This window comes from Helianthus annuus, chromosome 1 (assembly GCF_002127325.2).
Source record: "Helianthus annuus cultivar XRQ/B chromosome 1, HanXRQr2.0-SUNRISE, whole genome shotgun sequence".
In the NCBI taxonomy this organism is placed as follows: Eukaryota; Viridiplantae; Streptophyta; class Magnoliopsida; order Asterales; family Asteraceae; genus Helianthus; species Helianthus annuus.
This window is the reverse complement of record NC_035433.2, coordinates 146851910-146869336: the sequence shown is the minus strand read 5'-3', so window position 1 is coordinate 146869336 and position 17427 is coordinate 146851910. Positions and strand designations below refer to the sequence as shown.

The following is a 17427-nucleotide window of genomic DNA, read 5'->3' as shown; positions in this document are numbered from 1 at the left end:
TGATTTTAGGAACCAACAAAAGTTTAAATTTTTAACGCAAAACATAAAAAGTGTACAAAAAGAGGCGCGTTAAAAAAAGTGAAAAAACGGCGCGTTTAAAACGGCGTGTAAAAAAACGACGCATTAAAAAACGTGGAGAAACGGCCCGTTTTAAAAAAACGACGCTTGAAAAAACGGCACGTAAAAACGCGTAAAAAAAACGGCGCGTTAAAAACTTCGGAAAAACGGCGCGTTAAAAAACTTCAAAAAAACGGCGCATTAAAAAACTTCGGAAAACGGCGCGTTAAAACGGCGTGTAAAAAATTTGGCGCGTAAAAAACGTGGAAAAACGGCGCGTTAAAAAACTTCAGAAAAACGGCGCGTAAAAAACGTGTAAAAAACCGCGCGTTAAAAAAACGCCGATTGAGAAAAACGACGACTTAAAAAAATGGCGCGTTAAAACGGCGCGTAAAAAACGACGCGTAAAAAAGGCATTAAAAAACGGCGCGTTAAAAAAAACGCCGATTGAGAAAAACGACGCCTTTAAAAAACGGCGCGTGAAAAACGGCGCGTGAAAAACGGGGCGTAAAAAACGGCGCGTAAAAAACGGCCTTAAAAAACGGCGCGTTAAAAAACGGCGTTAAAAAACGGCGCGTTGAAAAATCGATGCGTTAAAAACGGCGCGTTTAAAAAAACGCCGATTGAGAACGGCGCGTTAAAAAATGGCGCGTTAAAAACGGCGCGTTAAAAAACGGCGTTAAAAACGGCGCGTTAAAAACGGCGCATTAAAAAACGGCGCGTTAAAATACGGCGCGTTAAAAACGGCGCGTTAGAAACGGCGCGTGAAAAACGGCGCGTAAAAATCGGCGTTAAAAAACAGCGTTAAAACGGCGTGTTACGCTTGAAAAACGACGCGTAAAAAAAACGGCGCGTTAAAAAACCGCGTTAAAAATGGCGCGTCAAAAAAACGTAAAAAGTTTAACGTAAAACTTAAATTGTAAAAAGTATAAAAATCTTTTAAAAAAAATCTGAATTTAAAAATGTTTTTAATAAAGAAATTATGTTTAAAAAATAAAAGTAATAAAAAGTAATTAATGAATAGGACAAAAAAGGTAATTTAAAATTAATATATATAAAAAGACAAAATAGAGTTATTTTACTTAAATACCCTTTTGGATTATAATATTAAAGACATAATAAGACAAAAAGCTTTTAATATTAATTACTTTTAATCACATCCATCCATTTAGTTGATCTAAGGGCCATAAAGTGGTTCTCATGGTTTTTACAACTAGAGGTGGTTTTCATTTTAGCGATCCCCTATATATATATATATATATATATATATATATATATATATATATATATATATATATATATATATATATATATATATATATATATCCCATTAGTGGAGAGTTCAAATGAGAAGAAATTTTTTGTAAGAATAAAAAAGAAGAAATTCCAACCAATAAGAATGCTTCATTTTCATTAATTTAATTTTTGCATTTAATATTAGTGTAAGTGTATATTGGTAAACTTAGATGGATCATTAATTGGTAGTCTTCCTTTTTAATAGCCAACTACATTAAATTTGTAACTTATTTTAAAAAAAAAAACATATTTTTCAAAAAAAGAAAAACTATATATAATTTAAAGTGTAGCATAAATTACGAGATGTGTAGGACGAATTACGAGATGTGTAGGATAAATTTCAATATGTGTAGGATAAATTTCAAAACGTGTAGGATAAATTTTGATGTGTGTAAGCAAAAACTTAAGTGTGGAGGATGATAGTGTTTATGAATAATTAATTAGTCAAAGATAATAATAAATGAGTTGAGAGAAAAACTATTTAATGTTTTACATTTTTACCCTTTGTTCTTTTTCTTCTTAATTTAATTTTTCTTCTCAAATGAACCTTCCCCTATCCCATTAATGATACAACCAATGCAAATGAGCAAAAAGAGCATGGTCTTTTTAATGAGGTATAAATTTCTACGAAAGTGATTATTTTCGGTATTCTCTCACAATACCTCTCTATTGGGGAAAAATGTATTACAAATAAGCGCTGTAGGCTTCAATGTTGCATTATATCGTTAACCCCATTTTTTAATTTAACAAGGTCCAAAAACAACTTATAGACACTATTAATATATCAAAATGCAAGAATGTATGAACGCTAACAAAAAGTTTACCATAAAAGTTGTTGGAATACACTTATGGTGGTTGTATTAGTGTGTTCAATTCACATTCCAGTAGCAAAGTGAAATATAAGCAGCATTGTGATTGTGGCCACCTTTCCCACTATATTTGCTCTATCTAGAAACGTCTCTGAGAATTCACGTACTCTGTTCGAGTTTGAAAAAATGTGTCATTCCGGAATATTTTACTATTATTTAAAAAATCAAATTAGTTTTGTGATCAATAAACCTAATGCCAAGTGCACTAAATTCTAAACCATAAAAAATGATTTGCAAATGGCCTATATTGGAATTAGTATGTGTTTACTATTTAAAAAAATAACATATATATATCGGATTTTTTTAAAAATCGCGTGCCCCTCGAAATCGCGGGCCTTGTGCGGAGGTCCTCCCCACACACCATCAAAGCCGCCACTGGCTCTATCAGTTCAGGCATAAAAAGCAACCAGTTACATTTTATCGATGACACACGATAAAAATGTGATACATATGATACGATAGTACAGTTGCGTACAATGGATATCAAAACAAGCACTTTATTGAATAAGGAAAGAGACACTAGGTAAAGGTAAAGCGGTAATAAGCGGCCACGCATGGTGTCGCGTAACATCTGGCTATATGCATTAACTAATTACTCAGACGACTATAAAAATATATCACAACTCAAACAATGACTAGTTTTATGGATGTCAAACGCCTTCACTCCATAACTCAATCCGTTACTAGGGGTGCAAACGAGCCGAGCTACTCGAGCTCGGCTCGAAAAAATGCTCGAACGAGCCGAGCTTAAACGAGCTCGAGCCTAAAAACAAGCTCGTTTAGTAAACGGGCCCGAGCCTGAGCTTCGCTTATCGAGCTCGAGGCGGCTCGCGAGCCTAATCGAGCTTTTTGTTTATATATTTTTTTATTAATATATTAAACATATATTTATATAATAATAATTACCATTTATATAAATATAAAAAAATAACTAAATTATATGTATAATAATAATTATAATTAATATAAATTAATTAATAAATACTACACGAGTCGAGTCCGAGCCGAGCTCGAGCTTGAAAAATTACATTCGAGCCGAGCTCGAGCTCGAGCTTTCATATGTTAAACGAGCTCGAGCTCGAGCCTGGTCGAGCTCGGGCTCGGCTCGGCTCGGCTCGTTTGCACCCCTATCCGTTACCAATTATACCCAAACATGAACAAAAAATATAATTTGACTTTTTTAGTTACTAACTAACATGTTGTTATGTCACATTTGAGCAGATATAGTGACAAATTGTCAAATCTTTACCGGTCATAAGATGAACTACAGTTTTCTAAAGCAGACCATCACTTCGTGCATAAGGTTTTCCACTTTCCACCCATTTTCATACGTACAAACTTTTCTCATAAAATATTTTTTGTATTCTTTTTAGAATTACTTTTCAAAAAGTACCTTTTGTAAGAGTCGTTTTAGATAAGAGCAACCAGATACATATTTAATATTAATTTAAAGAGTTAACTGCCATTTTCGTAGGGCTGACATATCGTGTATACCCGTACACGATTAGATACGACACGATAAAACACGATACACGAAATCCTATACACGAACACGACACGATAACTTATCGTGTCCTTTTTTTAAAACACGAACACGACACGATATACACGAAAATTACCTGTTAATACCTGTTAACATGAACAAAAGCACGAACACGACATGCTATCTGAGAGTTACAGAGGGAGTTTAGGGTTTTATTTTCTTGAATTGAATGAGGAATGAAAATAGAAAGGAATTAAGGAACCCACACGCACATGACTGATGAGTTTTATTTAACTTAATTTCTTATCGTGCACTAACAAATATTAACAGGTAAACAAGTATTTAACCTGTTTATATACGAAAATTGACAGGTAATCTCATGACTACCTGTTTGGTACACGATACCTGTTAACTTCGTGTAGGTTCGTGTCGTGTATTCGTGTATTCATGTAAAATTGCCAGCTGATTTTCGTTCCTGTGCTTTGGTGAAAAATGACACTTCTGTCCAAAAAAATTTTTGCGTCAGTTCGTCCTCAACATTTTTGAAAAGTGCCACTTCAGTCCAAAAAGATAACACCTTGCGCCAGTTTCGTCCTCAACGTTTTTAACGACACGTTATCTTTTGGCACTGAAGTGACGTTTTAAAAATGTTGAGGACGGAACTGACGCAACACTTTTTTTTCAACTGAAGTGACATTTTCCACCAAACCACAGAGATAAAAATAGCAGTTAATAAATAATATTTCTAGACTGAAAATATATAAAACTTGAGCTCTAATTATTTCTTTTATGTAATGTTCAAAAATTATTTAATTGCATGTCTAGTTGGTGAGCATCAATTAGCAACACAAAACCGTGATCAGCCCCTATGTTCATCAACTTCCTTTTATTTGGTTAACAATATTACGTCATAAATTAATAGTTAAAAAAGTTAAACCTTATCCAAATCAAAATTCATGAGGTTATCAAATCTATTCACATTTCTCTTCATAAAAGTCTTCCTGGTCAAAATACTCGTCCCCCTCCTTCTAGAAGTTCCTACATCTATATATACACACATATACATATCTACATACATGTACACATACACTTTATACACACATTACTTTACACACAAAAAACATTAGGGTTTTATAATGTTTTAACCAAAGTGATATGAGTTTTGTCACACTTTTGAGCACAATCTTACTTGTTCAATCATTTTCCATCTTGTTTCTTCATTGGTTCTACTCAGTTTCTTGAACTTGTCTTCTTATTTTGTGTATTAACATTGGAATAATTAGTTAACTTACATATATCAAAGCAAGCTATAAGTTAATTAGAAGCATGACATCAAAGGGTGCTAGTTATAATTTGATTATGGATCATGAGAAGGAGATGAAGAGGAAGATTTCGAACCGAGAATCAGCCAAGAGGTCTAGAATGAGGAGAGATCAACACATGAAGGAGCTCAATGACCAAATGGTTTATTTTGCGAAAAAGAGAGACGAAATGTTATCGAAAATGGAAGGAGTCGCGCAAGAGTACGCCGCGATGGAGATGGAGAACATGGTTTTGAGATCACAGAAACAAGAGTTGGAGAAAAGATTGGAGTATGCAAAGAGGGTTTGTGGATGGTGTGATGGTGATGGTCATGTGTCAATGTTACCAATGGGTGGTTTTCAAGAGCCATGGCTAAGGCCATGGGACCAACATCAGATTTCTAACTCCTTGTATCCCATGTCATCTACTGGAAATTTCCATCTTTGAACTTTTTTAATGAGTATATCATATCCTTGATGCTATATTAGTGTATCTATAAAATAGGATAATGTTTTGACAAATTTTATGCTTGTAAACCTCTTGATGTCAAAATTTTTAATACTTTGATCATTTTCTAAAACAAGTCTGTTACAGTTAATCAATTTATAATTCAACTTAACACGAATCAGCGAAGTTGTTAATTATTAATCAACCAATTAACAAAAAATTAAGGCTCTCACTATCTGCACACCAAGTCAGGCTATCTGCACAATTAGGGTTTGCATACGCTGCGTATTGGTCAATACGCAGCGTATAGGGTTACCTGAATACGCTGCGTATTGGTCAATACGCAGCGTATATAAGTGGTAGGTGGACGACCAGACAGTCAAACCTAGTACCATGTCAAATCAGTCTTACATAGGGTGCGTATTGATCAATACGCATCGTATTGGTAGACTGATTTGACCTGATACGATGTTGTCCAGGGCACGTGAATAAAGTAATACGGTGAGTAGGGATCAATACGCTGCGTATTGACATGCCAGATGAAAGTCTATTTATCCCTCCATTCATATCTGTTACCCATCACCCGACATATACTTTGCTTTCCTTTTCATCTTCTTCTTCAGTAAATTGTTAGTTTTTGGTTCAACCTTGTTAAAATGTCATCATTTTGGAAGGATAATTATTTCGGTAATCGTTATTCTAACGACACATGGGGATCAAATGCTGCCAATGAGGAGGAGGAGGTTGTGTCTGGAGTCCCTGTTAATCAAGAAACACAGTTGCCAGACTTGAACAAGATTCCCACTCCATCTGTTGATGAACCAAATTACCCGGCGCATCAAGTGTGTCCAGATTACGGATACGGGTATGAATCTCCGTACGCGCAACAAAGTGGATACGGTGTTGAGAATGCACCTGTTGATGAACCATATTACCCGTCGCAGCAATCGTATCCGGGTTATGGGGTATACGGGGATGAAGGTGGATACGGAAGTTACAGTGGATACGGTGGTGATGGTGGATACGGGGGTGAAGGTGGTTACAGTGGATATGGGGGCTACGGTGGATACGATAGATATGGGGGTGACGGTGGTTACAATGGATACGGGGGTGAAGGTGGTTACAGTGTATACGATAGATCTAGGGATGAAGTTGGATACGGTGGATACGAAGAACATGGTGGATATGGTTATGAGTCCCGTAACACATCACTTTATGAACCATCTACCCCGGGCAATCCATTTCAAGTAAATGAGGTATCACATTAAAATAATTATTGTTATTATTATTATAATTATAATTGTTATTATTATTATTATTATTATTGTTAAAAATAATATAATTATAATAATTATTGTTATTGTTATTATTGTTAAATACTTTAATTATAATTATAATTGTAATTATTATTATTATTATTATTATTATTATTATTATTATTATTATTATTATTATTATTATTGTTGTTGTTGTTAAAAATATTATAATTATAATTATTATTATTATTAAAAATTGTATTCTTTTTATAATAATAATCTAGTTAGTCTAATTAACAAAATGGTTAGTTTAAACCCAACTTAGTTAGTTAAATCATAGTTATATCCTAACTAGGTTAGCATTTAATACAAGGGACCACTAACTGAGTTAGAGAACTCAGTTAGTCCAGTTAAGTGCCAAAAACAATATAAAGTCCCTGAAGTTTCAAATTTTACGAAAATAGTCCCTGAAGTTTCAAAAAATTGACAAAACAGTCCCTAAAGTTTTGAAAATTGACAAAAATGGTCCCTGAAGTTTCGAAAATTGACAAAAATGGTCCCTGAACTTTCGAAAATTGACAAAAAGGTCCCTGAACTTTCGAAAATTGCAAAAATGGTCCCTGAACTTTCGAAAATTGACAAAAATGGTCCCTGAAGTTTCGAAAATTGACAAAAATGGTTCCTGAACTTTCGAAAATTGACAAAAATGGTCCCTGAAGTTTCAAAAATTGACAAAAATAGTCCCTGAAGTTTCAAAAATTGACACAAATGGTCCCTATACTGTTCAGTTAAGTATGCTAACTGAGTTAGTGTTTAAAGATGAAATCTTTATATGAAAGTTAACCTTGTTAAATCATTCTGTTAAAATAGTTTCAATAATAACCATATTAGTACCTGAAGTATGAGTTTCGATTATATTATTATTATTATTATTATTATTATTATTGTTATTATTATTATTAATGTCTTTTTGACACAAATGGTCCCTGAAGTTTCGATTATATTATTATTAACGTAACTTTTTTTAGCGTTTCATGTCTCTAACTGATTTGAAGAATTGGGTACAAGAAACGGGAAAGGATAATGGTTACGTAATTGTTACCCGCCGATCAAAAAATATTGGCGGTACTACTGGGATGGTATGGCTTGTGTGCGACCGTAGTGGTGAACACCGTAGTAAAGCAACAGTTAGGAAAGCTGGTAGCAAAAAAATCGGCTGCCCATTTTCATTACTCGCCATCCGGGACGTGATGAACGACACGTGGGAGTTAAAAGTGGACTGTGCGAACCATAACCACGAACCTACGACGAGTCTGTTGGGCCACGCTTTTGTGCGAAGATTTACTAAAGCCGAATACAAGCTAGTGGAGCAGCTAACTGCTCAAAACATGGAGCCACGTATCATATTTCAAACCCTAAGAAAGCAGTTCCCCGACAGCCTGCACGTTCAGAAAGACGTGCAAAATGCGGTACAAAAAATTAGAGCGACAATAATGGACGGAAAGAATCCTATTCAGGCACTGGAAAGCCTGCTGCATGACCGCCGATTCATTTACGACACCCGACAAGATCCCAAAACAGATGTCGTAACAGAGATTTTCTTTGTTCATCCTTATTCAATCACTATGTGGTGTGCATTCCCGCACGTGATGTTGATTGACGCGACCTACAAAACAAACCTCTACAACATGCCATTTGTCCAGGTTGTGGGTATGACGTCGTCTGGGAAGTCTTTTTGTATCGCACATGCCGTTATTTGTAAAGAACGAAGGGGTAACTACGTGTGGGTGCTTGAGCGGATCAAGTCAATATTGCATGAATGTATGATGCCGCGTGTGATAGTCACGGATAGGGAGCTTGCCCTAATAAACGCGTGTTCTAAAGTATTCCCGAACGCAAAAAGGCTTCTGTGCCACTTTCACATCCAACAAAATATAACTAGAAAGTGCAAGTCAGGGTTCGATAAAGAAGATTGGGGGAAATTTATGTCGTACTGGCGGACATTGTGCGAATCTTCATCAGAGGCCATGTACAAGTACAACTTGGAGAAAATGTATAACCGACTCGTGGTTGCCAACCGAGAAAGTAAGTGTTCCTTCAACAAACGACTCACCCAATCTATTATATTTCACACACGCTTTTACATTTCATTATTTTATTTTTACAGGTGTCTATGATTACGTCTACGAAAACTGGCTCAAAGACTATAAAGAAATGTTCGTTTATGCGTGGACCGATAAGTGTCGCAACTTTGGTCAGCGCACCACCAACAGAGTTGAGAGCCAGCACGCAAATTTAAAAAGATACATTACGCGCGGGAGTTCATTGGAGCGAATAGCAAGATGCATCATTGATATAGTTGAAACTCAGTACGATGAAATACAAAAAAGTTTCACTGAGAGCATCGAAAAAACGATGAACCACCACAGACACCGAATGTTGGACAACCTACGTGGAAAGGTTTCCCATGAAGCACTTGATTTGCTGGAAAAAGAGCTACTGAGGAAGATGGATGTGTTGCGGAAACTTAACGCATCATGTGGTTGCCATATGTGGCTTAGCAAAGGATTGCCGTGTGCTTGTAGGCTGGAAAACTACACACGTACAGGTAAAAAATATTAAAACCACAAACCTTTTGTTATTTTGTACGATTTAGCTGTTTCTCACACCGTATTAACTTAACTGTGCAGGGCGTATAATACAACTCGACGAGATAGATGTATTCTGGCGTAAGCTTGACTTGCTCCCTTGTAAACTGGTAGACGAGGAGGTCGATATTGTAGCAGAGCTCAATAATGTGCGGCAACATTTAGAGGCGCAGTCCCCCGTTCAGCAAAAGAGTATGCTTTCAAAGATAAAAGCGGTTTTCACCCCGAAATCGTCAACCAAGAAACCACCGATCGTCCAGCAAAACACTCGCGGTCGGCCTACATCAAAGAAAGTACAAGAAAGGCTAGATGAAGCTGCGAGGTTAGACCAAGCTGCGAGATACAGCTCCTGTGGCGAGGACAGCAACGTAATTACCGCTTCCCCCAAGCATAGGTACGATTTACCCCGACACAGCTCATACGTACCGTCAGAGGGCTCTCGTGGAACTGGTTCGTTTGTGAAGTCTGAAAAACCTAAAATGCAACCAAACAGTTCAACAAGTTCTAAAAAGAAGGAGACGAGGGATGATAAGGTTTTTCCATTAATAAAGGGGGACGAGCACTTGTTATGCATTAAGAGGTTTAAGAATCAAATTCCATCAGAGTTTCGCTCTTACATATCGCGTATACAAGATGTGACCCCAGACGGTCATTGTGGGTACAGGTCTGTGGCTGTCGGGTTAGGTTTTACGGAACACGCATGGCCCAATATTCGAAGAGATTTACTACTGGAGATTGACCATAACAAACCGCGTTGGAAGCATGTATTCGAAACATATAACGAAGGAGACTTTAAACGAATACGTAAGAGCATCGAATGGCATTCAGTGAAAGGGTGCGATCAAAGTCACTGGATGGAAATGCCCCAGGTAGGGCTTCTCATAGCGCAAAGGTATAATATTGTCCTCCACGTGCTAAGCATTGAATGGAGCTCTACCATCTTCCCATTAACGGATGCCCCACTAGATCCACGACCTCAAGCGATAACGCTTATACATGTTCACGGGGGACACTTCATACATGCTAAGTTGGAAGGAGACTACCCCATGCCTTTAGTGAACCCGATGTGGTCGGCACATCGATCAATAACTGCGAAACGGTGGGAAGAAATGTATACACCGCGATTAGAGCACTACTACGAGTTAATGCATCCTAAATCAGACCGAGACAAAGACAGAGAACCGAGTTTAAATGTTATCGAAGATTAAGCGGAAACTTGTATTTTTGTAAATTGTAGAAATTTTTTAATTTATAAAGTTTTTATCATTTTTAATTTTTATAATTCAAATAATATCATTTTTAATTCATTTATAATTTATAATTTATAATTTATAATTTATAATTTATAATTCAAATTTTTATAAACATAATTTTTGGATTATTTTTAGTTTCTCTAAATACAAACCAAGAAAAAAAAAAGGGTCTTCTAAGGTGCGTAGGGATCCCTACGCATCGTATGTTATCCAAATGACAATAAAGCCCCTCTTTTGGCTTCCTTTAGCCTCAGAACAAGGGTAAAAAGGTAAAATGAGGCTAAACAAGGCAGCGTATTGATCAATACGCATCGTAGGTTAAAGGCGGACAATTTTCCCCCCAAATTGAAGTTTGAAAATATAAATATGTTAAATTACGATTTTGCCCTTCTTTTAGGGCTATACGAGGCTAAATATAAGGGCAAAAAGGTCATTTTCGGACCTTTATATACGCTTCGTATGGGTCTCTACGATGCGTATATAATTTTCATCATGATGACCTTTATGCCCTTCTACAGATGCTTCGTATAGGCTAAACAGAAGGGTATAAAGGTCATTGTGATGACCTCTTATATACGTATCGTAGAGATCAATACGAAGCGTATATAGAGGTGGACAATGACCTTTTTGCCCTTATACTAAGCCCCGTATAGCACTGATAGAAGGGCGAAACCGTAATTTCAGACTTGGGCATACGATGCGTATTGATCTCTACGATGCGTATAGGTTCTGATATAAATCAGGAAAACCCCTACGCAGCGTATGTTCTTCCCCAAATTACATACAAAACCTCTACGAACCCCTACGAAGGCGACTACGTATTTCCGACCGTATACACGCGAATTCGAAGTATAAACGAGGTTTATACTCAACCTATTTAAGTAATTTTGATTTTTTTGGTATTTTATCCGTAAATTAGGGCTGTATCATAGGTAAATTAGGGTTTACAGTGAATTAGGGGTGTTTGTTTGATTTGTTTGCTTAGGGTTTACAGTGAATTAGGGGTATTTGTTTGATTTGTTTGATTAGGGTTTACAGTGACCATTTTTGTAAATTTATCAAACCTCAGGGACCATTTTTTGTAAACTTCTCAAACCTCAGGGACCAATTTTGTAAACACATCAAACCTCAGGGACCATTTTTGTAAATTTATCATCCGTAAGGCGCGTATGGGCCTAACGAGCAACGACGGACTTAGTTTCGACGCTCGTTAGGCCCGTACGCGCCTTACGGACGACGTCGACTAAATAATAAAAAAAATATTATTTAGTCGACGTCGTCCGTAAGGCGCGTACGGGCCTAACGAGCGTCGAAACTAAGTCCGTCGTTGCCCGTTAGGCCCGTACGCGCCTTACGGACGACGTCGACTAAATAATAAAAAAAATATTATTTAGTCGACGTCGTCCGTAATTATTTAGTCGACGTCGTCTGTAAGGCGCGTACGGGCCTCACGAGCGTCGAAACTAAGCCCGTCGTTAACGACGGGCTTATTAGTTTCGACGCTCGTTAGGCCCGTACGCGCCTTACGGACGACGTCGACTAAATAATATTTTTTTTATTATTTAGTCGATGTCGTCCGTAAGGCGCGTACGGGCCTAACGAGCATCGAAACTAAGTCGGTCGTTGCCCGTTAGGCCCGTACGCGCCTTACGGATGATAAATTTACAAAAATGGTCCCTGAGGTTTGATGTGTTTACAAAATTGGCCCCTGAGGTTTGATGAATTTACAAAAATGGTCCCTGGTGTTTCCAGGATTTACAAAAATGGTCCCTGGTCAATTTCTGAAACACAAGGGACCATTTTATTAAATCCTGGAAACACCAGGGACCATTTTTGTAAATTCATCAAACCTCAGGGACCAATTTTGTAAACACATCAAACCTCAGGGACCATTTTTTTAAACATAAACTTAAATGGTTTTTTTTTATTATTTAGTCGACGTCGTCCGTAAGGCGCGTACGGGCCTAACGAGCGTCGAAACTAAGCCCGTCGTTGCCCGTTAGGCCCGTACGCGCCTTACGGATGACGTCGACTAAATAATAAAAAAAATATTATTTAGTCGACGTCGTCCGTAAGGCGCGTACGGGGCTAACGAGCGTCGAAACTAAGCCCGTCGTTAAAATTTTAACGACGGGCTTAGTTTCGACGCTCGTTAGGCCCGTACGCGCCTTACGGACGACGTCGACTAAATAATAAAAAAATATTATTTAGTCGACGTCGTCCGTAAGGCGCGTACGGGCCTAACGAGCGTCATTATTTAGTCGACGTCGTCCGTAAGGCGCGTACGGGCCTAACGAGCGTCGAAACTAAGTCCATCGTTGCCCGTTAGGCCCGTACGCGCCTTACGGATGATAAATTTACAAAAATGGTCCCTGAGGTTTGATGTGTTTACAAAATTGGTCCCTGAGGTTTGATAAGTTTACAAAAATGGTCCTTGGTGTTTCCAGGATTTACAAAAATGGTCCCTGGTCAATTTCTGAAACACAAGGGACCATTTTATTAAATCCTGGAAACACCAGGGACCATTTTTGTAAATTCATCAAACCTCAGGGACCAATTTTGTAAACACATCAAACCTCAGGGACCATTTTTTAAACATAAACTTAAATTGTTTTTTTTTATTATTTAGTCGACGTCGTCCGTAAGGCGCGTACGGGCCTAACGAGCGTCGAAACTAAGCCCGTCGTTGCCCGTTAGGCCCGTACGCGCCTTAAGGATGACGTCGACTAAATAATAAAAAAAATATTATTTAGTCGACGTCGTCCGTAAGGCGCGTACGGGCCTAACGAGCGGGACGGGCTTAGTTTCGACGCTCGTTAGGCCCGTACGCGCCTTACGGACGACGTCGACTAAATAATAAAAAAAATATTATATAGTGTACGTCGTCCGTAAGGCGCGTACGGGCCTAACGAGCGTCGAAACTAAGTCCGTCGTTGCCCGTTAGGCCCGTACGCGCCTTACGGATGATAAATTTACAAAAATGGTCCCTGAGGTTTGATGTGTTTACAAAATTGTTTCCTGAGGTTTGATGAATTTACAAAAATGGTCCCGGGTGTTTCCAGGATTTAATAAAATGGTCCCTGGTCAATTTCTGAAACACAAGGGACCCTTTTATTAAATCCTGGAAACACCAGGGACCATTTTTGTAAATTCATCAAACCTCAGGGACCAATTTTGTAAACACATCAAACCTCAGGGACCATTTTTTTAAACATAAACTTAAATTGTTTTTTTTTTTAAAAACAGAAAAATATATATTTTTAAACAGAAAATATATATTTTTATGCTTTCACTTGTCTTTATGCTTTCACTTTGTAAACAGAAAATATATATTTTTAAACAGAAAATATATATTTTTAAACAGAAAATATATATTTTTTTAAACTTAAACTTAAATTGTTTTTTTTTTTAAAAACAGAAAAATGGAGGAAATGGATTTCGAAGTAGATATTCCGGAGCAGCCGCAGCGGAAACGGCGGGCGCGTCCACCGCCAGATCCTCTAGAGAATCACCCGTATTTGGAGTTTCCTCTGGAGTCCGAGGCTGCGCTCCGTTGCGAGAAGCTTCGGAAGATGCATATTGGTGAACACTTTGCGGTTTCGTGGAAAACCCTCCGGAAGCTTGAGGTTGAAGATTGGGTGCGGGGGTTTGTTCCCGTTGATTCACCGTGGGATCGTCTGTTTGAGCTATCGTTTACGCCGACCTACAGGGAGATACTAGTCGAGTTTCTGTCGTCGTTCGAGTTTCATCCTCGTCGGCCAAATGAGGTTGTGGACCCCGCGCAGCCCCCTCCCCCGCCCGAGGTTTCTTTTCGCATGGCTGGCCAGGCGCGCGAAATGTCACTTGCACAGTTTGCGGTGCATAGCGGTTTGTATACGGAGGCTGAGATTGCTACGGATCTTTATACGAAGGTACGTTTAACACAAATTTTGTATTGTTATTATTATTATTTTTAATATATAACATTTAAGATTTAATATTAATTTAACGTTTAATAAACATTCGTGTAAACAGGGGCTCGTAATGATTGATAAACCCACGCTATTAGGGTTTTGGGATCTCATCGCGGACATCCGTCATTGGGACCACCACCAATCCAAGGGGAGGAGTACGCTGATTGAGGATCCGCTCTTCAGGTACGTTAGTTATTAAACAGTTTTTTTTAAACAGATTTTTTTAAAAGAAAATTTCTTTTTTTAATTATTTAGTTGATTTTTGTCAATTTTTGAAACATCAGGGACCATTTTTGTAAAAAATAGAAACTTTAGGGAACAAAGTGTAAATATATCAAACCGTCAGCCGTTTTTGTAAAAAATTGAACGACGTCTAAACCGGCAGCCGTTTGGGGCTTGGTTTGCAGCCGTAAACCGGCGTTTAAACGGCTGCAAACACAGCCCCAAAGGGCAGCGATTTCGCAGCCGTTTGGGGCTGCGTTTGCAGCCGTTTAAACGCCCGGTTACGGCTGCAAATGCCGCCGCAGACGGCAGCGAAAACGCAGCCGTTTAAACGCCCGTTTACGACTGCAAACGCAGCCGCAAACGGCAGCGAAATATCTGCCGTTTGCGGCTGCGTTTGCAGCCGTTTAAACGCCCGTTAGGGACCTACGCGACTTACGGTTCGACTTCGACTAAATAATAAAAAAATATAATTTAACGACGACGATCATAGTTTTGACGCTCGTAAGGCGCGTACGGTCCTAACGAGCGTCGAAACTAAGTTCGTCGTTAAAATATATATATTTTTTTTTATTATTTAGTCGAAGTCGAACCGTAAGGCGCGCAGGTCCCTAACGAACGTCGAAACTAAGTTCGTCGTTTTATATTTTAACGACGAACTTAGTTTCGACGCTCGTTACGGACCTACGCGCCTTACGGATCGACTTCGACTAAATAATAAAAAAAGTATAATTTAACGACGATCTTAGTTTTGACGCTCGTAAAGCGCGTAGGTCCGTTCGAGCGTCGAAACTAAGTTCGTCGTTAAAATATATATTTTTTTATTATTTAGTCGAAGTCGAACCGTAAGGCCCGTAGGTCTCTAACGAGCGTCGAAACTAAGTTCCTCGTTTTATATTTTAACGACGAACTTAGTTTCGACGCTCGTTAGGGACCACTTGTGTCAATTTTTGAAACATCGGGGACCATTTTTGTAAAAAATTGAAACTTCAGGGACCAAAGTGTAAATATATCAAAAAAGGGACCATTTGTGTCAATTTTTGAAACTCCAAGGACCGTTTAAACCAAATTTCTTTTTAAACAGGATTTTTTTTTAAACATATATTTTTTTTAATTTTTTAGTCGAAGTCGAACCGTAACCGGCGTTTGAACGACGTCTAAACCGGCAACCGTTTGGGGCTGCGTTTGCAGCCGTAAACCGGCGTTTAAACGGCTGCAAACACAGCCCCAAAGGGCAGCGATTTCGCAGCCGTTTGGGGCTGCGTTTGCAGCCCTTTAAACGCCCGGTTACGGCTGCAAATGCCGCCGCAGACGGCAGCGAAAACGCAGCCGTGTGCGGCTGCGTTTGCAGCCGTTTAAACGCTCGTTTACGACTGCAAACCCAGCCGCAAACGGCAGCGAAATCGCTGCCGTTTGCGGCTGCGTTTGCAGCCGTTTAAATGCCCGTTAGGGACCTACGCGACTTACGGTTTCCATTTAATCGATGTCGTCTGATTATTATTTACTGACTGGTTTCCATTTATGCAGGTATTTGCACAAGATGATTTCCACTTCGATCACTGCTCGAAACAAAAGCCGGGAGTGGTGTACGAGTGGTGACTTATTCTTTTTGTATTGCCTCTTATACAAGAGGCCGTGCGCTCTCGCCTACGGGTTGGCGCAGTATTTCGCCTCCGCGCATCATCGACAGGAGCGCGGAATGCTATTCGGCGGCGCTTACGTGACCAAGATAGCCCATTCGTTGGGCTATCATCCGGAGAACGACCGCGGCCGTGTAGGCCCGGCGGCACAGCCAAAGCGGATGGGGATGAACACAATAAACGGGATGCATATTACCAAAGACTTTCCATGCGGGAAGCGGTTAAAGAATCTGGACGGCACGCAATACCAGCTTAAGGAACTGCCAGAAGAGTTCCCTCTGATTTATCCCCCGCGGGATCCGGAGCCGCCGGAGCCGCATGACCCGGCCGCCGTTCTTCCGCGGCCACCACAGCCGCGTGGACCACCCGGGGCGCCCCAGTTCCCACGCCATGTTATGCCCGGTCCTGACCCGTCACATGAGCGGCTGCTTCGAAACGTTGAGAGAAACAATTATTTGTTAGAGTGGGTGGCTGCGGCGCTGCAGCAGCAGCGACAGCATGACGGGTTACCTCCACTACCCTTCATTGCGGATGCGGACTGGGATCAGCATCAGCGGCAGCAGCAGCAGCATCAGGAGCAGCAGCAGCAGCATCAGGAGCAGCAGCAGTAGTATTTTATCATTTTGTTATGTATGTACAAACTTTGTAATGTATTTTGTTATGTATATATCAAACTTCGGTGTAAACAGTTTCACATATTTTGAAATGTTATATTTTGAAATTCAGGCAGGTTATAAAAAATTCTGGCAGGTTATTTAAAGTGTTTTGTCGTTACGGACTTAGTTTCGACGCTCGTTAGGCCCGTACGCGCCTTACGGACGACGTCGACTAAATAATAAAAAAAATATTATTTAGTCGACGTCGTCCGTAAGGCGCGTACGGGCCTAACGAGCGTCGAAACTAGGTCCGTCGTTGCCCGTTAGGCCCGTACGCGCCTTACGGACGACGTCGACTAAATAATAAAAAAAATATTATTTAGTCGACGTCGTCCGTAAGGCGCG

At 39.2% G+C, this 17427-nt stretch overlaps 2 protein-coding genes across 2 annotated transcripts; both read left to right on the top strand.

Moving 5' to 3' along the window:
* The first annotated feature begins 5031 nt into the window (after positions 1-5031).
* Positions 5032-10566, top strand: LOC110883525. Its single transcript, XM_022131252.2, has 5 exons — positions 5032-5310; positions 6399-6710; positions 7739-8795; positions 8878-9318; positions 9401-10566. The coding sequence occupies exons 1-5, from the start codon at positions 5032-5034 to the stop codon at positions 10564-10566; spliced, it is 3255 nt and encodes a 1084-aa protein (XP_021986944.2).
* A 792-nt stretch (positions 10567-11358) lies between these two features.
* Positions 11359-17109, top strand: LOC118491713. The gene is made up of 4 exons (XM_035989743.1): positions 11359-11471; positions 14030-14522; positions 14626-14747; positions 16314-17109. Exons 2-4 carry the CDS (start codon positions 14034-14036, stop codon positions 17035-17037), a joined length of 1335 nt encoding a protein of 444 aa, XP_035845636.1. The 5' UTR covers positions 11359-11471; positions 14030-14033; the 3' UTR covers positions 17038-17109.
* Positions 17110-17427: the final 318 nt, after the last annotated feature.